The 10,644-nt window shown below is 39.8% G+C and overlaps 1 protein-coding gene across 11 annotated transcripts in view; it reads right to left on the bottom strand.

The window, feature by feature from the left end:
* The window catches only part of Slc4a4 (solute carrier family 4 member 4), a 422,068-nt gene that overhangs the window by 67,923 nt on the left and 343,501 nt on the right, over positions 1-10,644 (bottom strand). For all 11 annotated transcript variants that reach the window (XM_029477155.1, XM_029477156.1, XM_029477161.1 and 8 more), the window contains one exon: positions 8,869-9,140. In XM_029477155.1, the coding sequence (XP_029333015.1) occupies positions 8,869-9,140 (272 nt within the window). The remainder of the gene's footprint in view (positions 1-8,868; positions 9,141-10,644) is intronic.

Below are 10,644 nucleotides of genomic sequence, written 5' to 3'. Positions count from 1 at the left end.
TCTAATAAAAAAAGAATCGAAGAAGAAGAAGAAGAAGAAGAAGAAGAAGAAGAAGAAGAAGAAGAAGAAGAAGAAGAAGAAGAAGAAGAAGAAGAAGAGGAGGAGGAGGAGAAGGAGGAGGAGGAGGAAGAGGAGGAGGAAGAGGAGGAAGCCAGATCTCCTTCTTGCTACAGGAGCATGTCATTGATTTCAGGGTCCTGGATAATTTGATTATACCACTTCTCTTGTTAAAGCAAAGTCTAGAAAAACAGCTTTTGTAGATAATGGCAGATGGAATCAGGAAAGTTCTGGGAGAAACAGCTATGGGTTACCACTTTCTCAGCTCTTCATCTAAAAACAATGTTATATAGACTTTTAAGCTTTTTGGTTCCTGTTTTCATTTTCCTAAGTACTTTGACCAAGCCCAATGCTTGAGCTTCCCTATGGCTAGCAAGTTATTTAGCCTGTCTTCTGCTGCAGACACTCTTCCCACAACTTTGCCTGAGACACTGTGCTCCTGGTTAAAGAGCAGAGTTACAGTGGATATACTACGTGGAATATGTTTAGTCACTGTTTCCACAAAAATGTCGCCCCCATATCTACCCATCATCACATTCCCATGTCCCACAGACATTATTCCAGAGAAATTTGTCCGAATACATGTTTTGTATAAACACAACACTAGAGAATATTTCCAGATCTGGTGCTAATTCAAACCCATTCCTGCCCCCTTTCCAGTCTCTACAAGCATCACGGAGAAGCTACTAAAATACAGGTTAAGACAGTGAAGGGAGCCTGGAGGGATGCTATTCTGGGTACGTGTGGCTTTCGCAGGAGCCACCATGACCAGGAAGGACCAGAACATCAACTGTGTGAATGAAGCACTATTCCAAGAGCGGGGACAGGGAACAGCACAGTCTAACTTATACTTTCAAGTTTTGCAATTACTTTATGATTTAAACTGACTTCATAAAAAAAAAGGGGGAATGACCTACAATAAAAGAGAAATTGCGTTTAATATGGCACCATTCATAAAAGGTAAATTAGGATCATACTGCATTTCCTCATTTTCTATGCCTGGGCTATGAGACTCATACTGACCACACCATTGGCCCACAGGATTTGGAAGGAACCATAGAGGCCACATGTTATTATGGTATCCATCTATTAGGCTAAGAGATAAATTATGTAAAAAATAAAAAATAAGAGTGGAATCCTGTCTTAGTGACAGCTACTTCCGAGCATTCAGATGCCTCTCCATGCTTGACTAAAAGCAAGGTGAGGACATGGAGCGCAGAGCTAATTCAGTTACTTGGCTTAGTCGTCTATTTTCACACCGGGAGAAAGGCCATCCTTTACCCTGAGAGATTACAGACAGCGATGCGTTCGATGTCTGAGGAAGAATTTTCTCCTCTTAATCACTCATCCATTATTAAGCACGTTCTCTCTGGAACAGTTAACAACAAATCAATAAAATATAGCCCGTCTGTTAGCGACACAGTGTCTGTCCCCTGAGGCTATTTTTCTTGCTTTTATTATTTATCATTTTGAGCAAAGCTTCTTTTTCCTCCAGATAAAGAACCAACGCCTGGTCTGAAAACTCATTTTAACCTTTCCTAAACTATCAACACACCCTTGAGCATGGGTGCATCGTAAACTTTCCACATTATGCAAATGAACAGAGGGACTAGAGTTAAAAACGTATTTCTAAAGTCTGGGTCAAATGAAGCTGGACCTCTGGTCATATGAAAATAATTAACACTCTTATAATATAATACTTCCTCACAGGTGGTCAGAACATGCTGCTGAAAACTGGTTTCTATTAAAAAACAAAAGAGTGGGGGGAAAGGGGTGTGTGGTGTGTGTGTGTGTGTGCGCGAGCGCACACAGTCCATATCATTTTAAGGAACATAATTTTTAAAAATCAATGAAGTAAACTCCTGGTAAAGTTTGGAAGAGAATTGAAAGTGAGTTTAAGGAGATGTCCATGTTTGCTTCCAATTTAAAAAATCCTGGCACTCACGTTTCTGGAAGAATTATATAGATTCTCTTGAGGCGAGCTGAGCACCTTCCCCCTAACACTGGGAAACCCTTTGCTACATGACTATGGGCATAGTACACAATGTTCTTCAGGCTTCAGGCTCAGTAGAAGAGTAATACATACTCCACATGTACTGAACCAAACCCACTTTTCTTCGCTTAGATACAGGTGCGAGTGTTTCCTGTTGGTCTGAAATAGCACAGTGGCTATCCATGGCTCTCCATGCTCAGCTTGCAATAGAAGCTTACGGAGAAAAGAAGGAAATGTTTAAACCTCTTTAAATAATACTGTAAGACTGAATGGGGCTTTGCGTGTAAAACAATGAGAATTGTGAAAAAAGACATTTTGATTCAATGTTGACTGAAGGCAAGCATAGAAATGCAGTTTGCAGACTATGGAGCAAAGCGATAATTAATTAGTCTATCTCATGGTCATACTGCTATGTGGTGTCTTTGTTTAGCCTACTGATGACTTCCTGTACAGGGAGGTTTGTAATGACCTGGGATGTGGTGAACTGTTTCCAACTAACCATTTTTTTCTTCAATCTGGGCTTCTGAATTACCCTCTTTCTTACACACTTGTGCTAGGCAACCATCAAGGCATGGTGGAAAACAGATCTATTAGCCCTACATAAATTAGCATCATGTCTGAGAAAAGAAAATGTTAGTATACAGCCCATGTGTCAACACATGAAGGTCAAACTTCCTGGCTCGTTTTCCTTTCTAATTCTTCAGTGAAACAAAACCTATGTTTTGAGTTACCAATCGATAGCAGAAGCTAAAAGAGAGGCACAAGGCTTCATAAGGAAAATGCCGGTCAGAAAGTGATGAGATTTTACAGAAACTTTCAAGAACAAGAAGTATTAGGAAGGAGCCATGAGAGATTAAGGCTCAGAAGTCAAAAGCACTTGCTGGTCTTGCAGAGAACCCAAGTTTCTGAGCATCACATGGTGGCTTACAACTGTCTGCAACTGCAATTTCAGAGGACCTGTGTGGGCACTAGGTACACATAGAGTGCACATATATACCTACAGTGAAAACACTCTTATTTATCAAAAAAAAAAAAGAACAAGAAGGAAAGAAGGAGACAGAATTGTCTATATAAAGACAAAATTTAACACATGTGTTATGAGTGCACAGGGATGTGGGGAAGGAGGAAGGAAGAGGTGACTTAGGCAAAACTAAGATTCATGAAGAAACCTTGTGGGAACACGCTAGCTCACAAGTTAATTTAAAAAATATTTAAAGGCCAGGCATTAGTCTTGCATGCCTTTAATCCCAGAATTTAGGAGGCAGGGGCACACAGATCTCTGAGTTCAAGGTCAGCCTGGTCTACAAAGAGAGTACCTGGACAGCTAGGGCTACACCAAGAAACCCTGTCTCAAAATAATAATAAATTTAAAAACTCAAAATAAAATTTAAGAAATAAAGAAAGGAAGGAGGGAGGGAGGGAGGGAGGGAGGGAGGGAGGGAGGGAGAGAGAGAGAGTTTGAACAGAGGCATTCTGTATGTCTAGACGGCATTGCTCCTAGAAGATCTGGATTATTCAATGAAAATCTCAATGCAGGCACAGGTTACTGTTATCTAAGTTATTGGTCAGAGAGGCCACAAAGGCACTCACACAATACTGATTATTGCTATTGTTCTTGGTTGCAATGATGGGACGAACCTATTTCTGAAGACACTGCAGGGCATAGAGAAGGCAGTCTAGAAATGATGGAGATGTCTTTTCCTGCCAACCAGCTTTCATCGTACCTAGAGGTGTGATGCAGGCTAGGGAGAGCAGTGACCTCACCCAGCACTGAACCTTGCATGTTACAATACAGACATACCAGGAAAGATGTGACCACTAGGGCAACAGTAGCATGTCTGTTACTGGGAATAACCAACTGCTTTCTGACTAGGTTTGAGGCCTGCCCCACAGGAAGGAGATCATGCCTAGTCAAAAACCCATGGCCAGGGAAGTCACAGGGGCCAGAGGCAAACCTACTGTTATTGTTTTCCCAAATGGTCACGATGTCAAACTCCCCTCTAAATATGTATGTCTATACAATGTGTGATATCACTGATAGGTACATCAATATATAGCAGCCGTGGCTACCCACGCAAGACTATCCCAGTCAAAACTCTAGTGTGGATGAGGAAGGTGCTCACAAGATCCCCAACCATAGCTGAGGATCTATGAGCAGATGTTAGCTGCTGAGGGAAGGAAAGTCTGTTTTCATCTGGGATGTGGTCTCTGTAGGTTGCCCACACTCCAGCAGATGTGTTTCCAGACATGTGCAGCACTAATTGTACTCAATGGGTTATATTTTCAAGAAAGAAGAGGATGATACGTTGGCAGAAGGACTAAGTAGGAGAGTCTCGAAGGGGTAGGGGCAGGGAAACTTGTAGATATCAAAATATATTTTATTTATGTATTATGAAATTCTTGAAGAATAAAGCGTAATACATGTATGTACATAATATATAATATGATTCAACAAAATTTAAAACATTTTAAAAGGCCATAAAGTGTTGTGGACATGAATAGAGTCTTCTTACTGACCCATACTTCCATTTTTGTAAAAATCTCAATTTGCAGGATCGCAGCTCCATCTGTGCAGTCGCTGGCTTGTTGTTACATACTGCCCCAGCGTTGAAAAACAAACGACCTGCCAGTTTAAATATTATTGACTCATTGATTGAATTCTTTTACTAGGAGTGCATGTTGTGATGAAAGACCAGCCTTGTGTTGTTCTTAGAGATCTTAGTTGAGCTAGATGTGCAACTCTCCCTAAGATGCTCTCTCCTTAACGCTCCTTCATTTTGCTCTTCAGAAGTAAGGCGTTTATGGTGAGTCTTCACAGTTTGCTATCACAGCAATAAAGGCTACGGGAAAGTTGGGCAGGAACTATATAAAATTGAGTAGGAACTATATAGTTATGTAATTCTTTTGTTATTTTCCTTCTGTCTTTTTGTTTTGTTTTGATTTTTTGCTTTTGTTCTTTTTCGAGGCAGGGTTTATCTGTGTAGCCTTGGCTGTCCTGGAACTCACTCTGTAGACCAGGCTGGCCTCGAACTCAGAAATTCACCTGCCTCTGCCTCCCAAGTTCTGGGATTAAAGGCATGTGCCACCATGCCCGGCTCCATCCTTCCTTTTTAAAAAGTAGGATATCACAGTGTAGTTCTGGCTGGCCGAGAAGTAACTACATATATCAGACTGGCCCTGACATCCTGAAGTTCAGCTGCTTGTAGCTCCCAAGTACTGGGATTAAAGGTGTGTTCCAACATGCCCAGCCTATAGTTATTAACTTGATGGAGTTTAGAAAACATATAACATTGTTAACAAAAATGCACATATCTTGTGATTTGAATAAGAGTGGCTTATATATGTGAATGTTTAGTCATGGGAGTGGCACTATTTGAAAAGGATTAGGACATGTAGCCTTATTGGAGGAAGTGTGTCATTTAGGGTGGGATGTGAGGTTTCAAGAGCCCAAGCCAAGTCCAGAGTCCTTTCAGCCTTCATATCAGGATGTATCTTAGCTACGTCCCCAGCACCTTGTTGCCTGACAAGATGCTCCTGGCCAATATGGCAATGGACTGAGCTGCTGAAACCGTAAGCCACTCCCCAATTAAAAGCTTTCTTTTGTGAGAGTTTCCTTGGCCATGGTCATGTCTTCACAGCAATAGGATAGTGACTAAGACATATCTATATGTCCCTTTCCAAACCACAAGTAGGTTTCCACTCCACAGGTCTAGACCATCAACAGTTCCTGTGTACATTTCATGAGTGCCACCACCACAAAAATAAGTGTAACCAACAATGTGGGAGCAGAATAGCCAGAGTACCCAGTGGTATATGAGGAGAAGGAAAAATGATACATGCTAGCTTCTGGCTTCTTTGTGCTGTCACTCATACCAAAGATTGAATTGTAATGAATAATAGCAACAGTAACAAAGCAGGTAGCATTGAATTACTCATTACATTCTAGAAAACAATCTAAGCATAATTCTCTGTATTAATTCATTGGAGACGTTGATACAAGGTTGATACTAGATAGCCCAAGCTAGCTTGGAACTTATATCCTCCTGCCTCTGCCTCCCAAGGTTTGCGTTATAGGCATGCACCACCAAATCTGCCTTCTTTAAGATAGTTCTTAAAAGGTACTATTATTAACCACATTTTATAGACAAAGGTGAGACCAAGCTACGTGGTGAGGAAGAACTTGCTGTAGTCATACATTTAGAATCAGGAAACTGGTACTTAAAACAGGAGAGCTATACTGATGCTTACTAGAGAGAAGGGGAATTGTGGATGTCAGGGCTGGGGCTTCACAGAACCTAAGGGACATAGGTAAAAGGAAGCTATAATGTTGCAGCTTGTACCGGCACTGCATATGTGAAGCCGGCTCAGCCCTTATTGCCAACTCTTCATAGATCCCCCTTGGAAGGGGAATTTCAAAGAAAATCTCCTCCCGTCTCTCTGTTCCCATCCTTCTTTTCTTTCTCTTCTCTCTCCCTCTCCCTCTCTCTATCTCTGTCACTGTCTCCCCCTCAACCCCAACTTGAACACATTCACTGATGCTTTCCTCAGTCCTATATGAACTTGTCTTCCACCATCCAATTAGAAGAAATAATGAAAGTTTCTATGAGCCACAGGTGGAATGGGGCTAAGACCAGATCTTTCTTTTGTGCCTGACAGTGTACTGACAAAGCCCCTATTCAGCTTCACAAACACAAAACATTGAGGCACAATTGTTTTCTTTTAGAAAAGCTTGATGATTATACACTCGGACTTGTGTAACAAGTCAACTCACAGTTTTGCAGCCTCTTTATACAGGATGTGGGAGAAAGAAGCTCTTGTTCTCAGCCCGTTTGCCCTTGATCTCATTGCTAAGTTCATTCCATTACTGACATTGGAGCTGACTGTTCTGGGATTTCAGTGTATATTAAAGATTAGGAGAAACATGTAGCCTCATGGACTGAATACCTACTGGGTTCATGGATTTCCATTGGTAGAGAGCCATTGTTAGACTATATAGACAATTGTAATAAATCTCATATATATATTATTATATTGTATATAATTTATATATATTGAACATATTAGTTCTGTTTCTCTAGAGAACCCTGACTCATAGGCATACACTACTATGTCCTACACAAGCCTCTTTTTAATCTAGGAGATAGTTCATGTACTACCACCTTAAGTCTGTTAAAACTGTGGAAATCTCATGCTCATCTGAATATTGAAATCTCTATCATATTTCTCTGCCTTGCTCTTAAGTATAGGCTTTATATTAATGTATGTTTATCACCCTCAACCTAGACAAGAAGAGTTGCAGTTGTGAAGTCCTAAATACCCAGTCTTCCCATCAGTACTATGGCCAGTTACCCATCAGGTGCTACTTTCTCTCTTCACCATGCAGATGAAAATCAATATTCTCAGACCCTCAGAGGATGAGTTACACCAACAGCCTCCCACAGGTGCAAAAAAAAAAAAACTTTAATTTTACATCCATATGCATTTTGTGCCTGGCCTACAGTGCAATCACATTTACTTTACTATGAATAGAAGAAGGCTGAGCCTCAGAATCCAGACGTGAAAGTGGATATTCCGTGAATATACTTTACATTCATGCTAATCCCACCTCAGGATTCTATTGGACTCCATCTATTAGGCATAACTCAAAAAGTGTGAAATGCATATTAATTTTCACTTTAAGTAACACCAACTTATAGCTTACTATAGATCATGGTATCTACAATACTATTGTCATTAAATTGTACAATACAAACACCAATCCAATAATGTATTATAGCAATCTAGAGCATATTGCTCAGAGTGGGTCCTCATAGCCTTGTGCCCTATAAATTAATGAGGATTACTCTAAAAAATATTTCTTATGACTTTGAACACATTTATTAAAAAACTTATATTGACTTAAGTTTGAATAGATGGATATTAAATCATTAAGATGGATAGTAAATTATGACTTATCACAAACTTCACTCAAATGTTACCTTAATCTCTTTTGCTTCACAATAAAAATCTGCTACTAGTGTATATGTGAATATATGCATGTGTATATGTGTATATAAATATACACACACATACTAGTAGCAGATTTATATATACATATGTATATATGCAAATATTATACATGTATATAGTATATATGTGTATAAGTACATGTATGTGTTTATTAGTTTATATATGTGTATATGCACATATATGTATACATATATATGTTCACATGGCTGCCTGCATCCCTTTCTTCTCAGCTTCTCCTTGGCCTTTCCCTCCTTAATGACATTGCTCACCAGAATTAAACTAAAAGGTCCCACTTATCCATTAAATGTCTCTAATTTGAACTTCCTTTTTAAATTCCATGACTCAACTTATAAAAACTGAATTAGTATTTCTTTTTTCTTTCTATAGTTTAAGATAATCTACTTAAACATCATTTAAAGGAAGAGATTCTCATAGCAATCAAGAAACAGTAAAATGTGAATTAGAAGTTCAGAGAATTGGGTTCATCTGATCTTTAGACTCATTATATACATGCCCCCCCCATTACCTCATAAAACTAAGAATAATGTAGACATCCGTTCCTTGTAAGTACTGCAGTTCGAGGTAATCACACATACTGAACTGGCTTCGTTCCCATCCCAGTGATCCTGAAGTTATTGTCTCATTGGATACCATGCTCAGATACCTTATATGTCAAATTCAGTACTATAACTCTTCAGAGAAAATCAGGTAAGATCCTTTCAAGAAACACTGTACTGCAACTGTGCAAACAGGAGTTCACAGCTTCCTCCACAGAGCAGCAGGGCAAGCACGACCCAAGGTTTCCTTACCTGGGTCGGGTGGCAGGCAAGCGCAGGAGAAGTGAGTATTGTAACCCACTTTGAAGTCAGAGTTGATGGGATAGTAATCTGCTAGCTTGATCATCTTCTTGAAAGCATCATAGATGAAGATGAAGCTGATGAGAGAGGAGAAACCTTCTTCTGTGAAACGGGTGAAGTACTGAACCAGGAAGCTCGCATCAGTGGCCACCAGGACAAGACACATGAAGGCTGACCACAGGCCAATCCAAAGACGAAACTCCAAGTAGTCAAAATTATGGTCCCTGGGAGGAAAAAACAAACAAACAAAACCAAACAGGTGTTTTGACTGTTCCTCCAGGAAAAATATGCAGAATATAAACCAACTAAAATGCCTTTAAAACGCAAGATCACTTTCAGATACTCTGTATATAAAAGCTAATTTTTATCCAGAAAATTTTAAGGATTTGGTTATATGATATTACTATGCTACCTTTAGGAACTACTCTAAAAGGTTTTACTGGGGGTGGGGGTCACTAATTATTGCTTTCAATAATAACTTCTGAGGTGGAAGCTCTTCTCCTGCCCCCACTGCTAGCTGGCTGTCATAGAACTGAAGCATACAATGCAGGCTGCTGAGTACAGAATTGTATCCATGCTCTTATCCAACATTGAACCCAATAAACTAAAATACCAACTTAACAAACAGATAGATAGACAGACAGACAGACAGACAGACAGACAAACATAGTTGTGTAACAGTGGCCTGACTGTTTTAAATCTAACCAATTACTTTCTGGTTGAAGTTGAGGGCTGCTGTACCAGAGGAATCCTGTGCTTGGTACTATAAAGCTGCTAAAAATGCATGACTGGGGAGGTCCCAGGGCCTAGGCAGGAATTTAATATTGCTGTCTAGTTAAACAGGTACAGTATAAAAATGACTACTAAATACTAATGTTTACAGACAAATGTACCTTTACTTTCATCAGAAAGTCTCTCTTCCTAGTGAGTGACATTGAAGCCAGAGGCTTTGAATTCTCACGATGTTGACTGTAAGTGATGATTGACTGCTCAGCCCTACACAGATATTTATCTCTTGATACCTATTTCTTGCAATGCTCAAGGAGTTTTATAGCAAAGGGGCCACAAGGAATATAAGAGACAAAAGACATCTGTACCATATTTAGGAGAAGAAGAAAATTACAATCACAAACTTCCACAGTTGTTGTTTATTACACTAGGTTTATTAAAAAATGAGATCACCAATAGTCAAGCATTGGTAGGGAACAGGTTCACGGAGTCCTGCGACTCAAGGATTACCCATTAGCTGTAGGTCGATTCTGGCAGACAGGAAGTTATTGCCTTCACTTGCCTACCTACTAGCAAGCCTACCTAATGAAAACTACCAAGTATGGTTGCACAAAAGACCCTGGTTGAACTGGGTGGGTCACAAAACACTAAAAAGGCTATCAGTCTTAGAAAAAGACTTCTAGGGATGAAAAGAGGGCTCCTAGGGATGAAGGGGAGATAAGAGAGAGTATAACCATGCTGCATGTATGAAATTGTTAAAGAACAAGCTTAAATTTAAAAGGAAAAAGTTCTTAAAATTGGTATTCATGAAGTGTAGAGAAACTAATTAAAAGATGACAGGTGTGTAAGGGGTACTATACTGGTTAGTGCCCTGGTTAATGAAGATAACAGTAACATCGGTATGTAGTGTGTGCTTAACTAAGATCTGTCTTCAAAGAAAGGAGACAGGCATTAGGGAAGCATAAACCGGCCAGAGTAAGGCCACAGGCCTCATCCGGC

This window comes from Mus caroli, chromosome 5 (assembly GCF_900094665.2).
Source record: "Mus caroli chromosome 5, CAROLI_EIJ_v1.1, whole genome shotgun sequence".
NCBI classification, from domain to species: Eukaryota; Metazoa; Chordata; class Mammalia; order Rodentia; family Muridae; genus Mus; species Mus caroli.
Note: the sequence above shows the minus strand (reverse complement) of the source record. Positions and strands in the feature narration are given on the sequence as shown.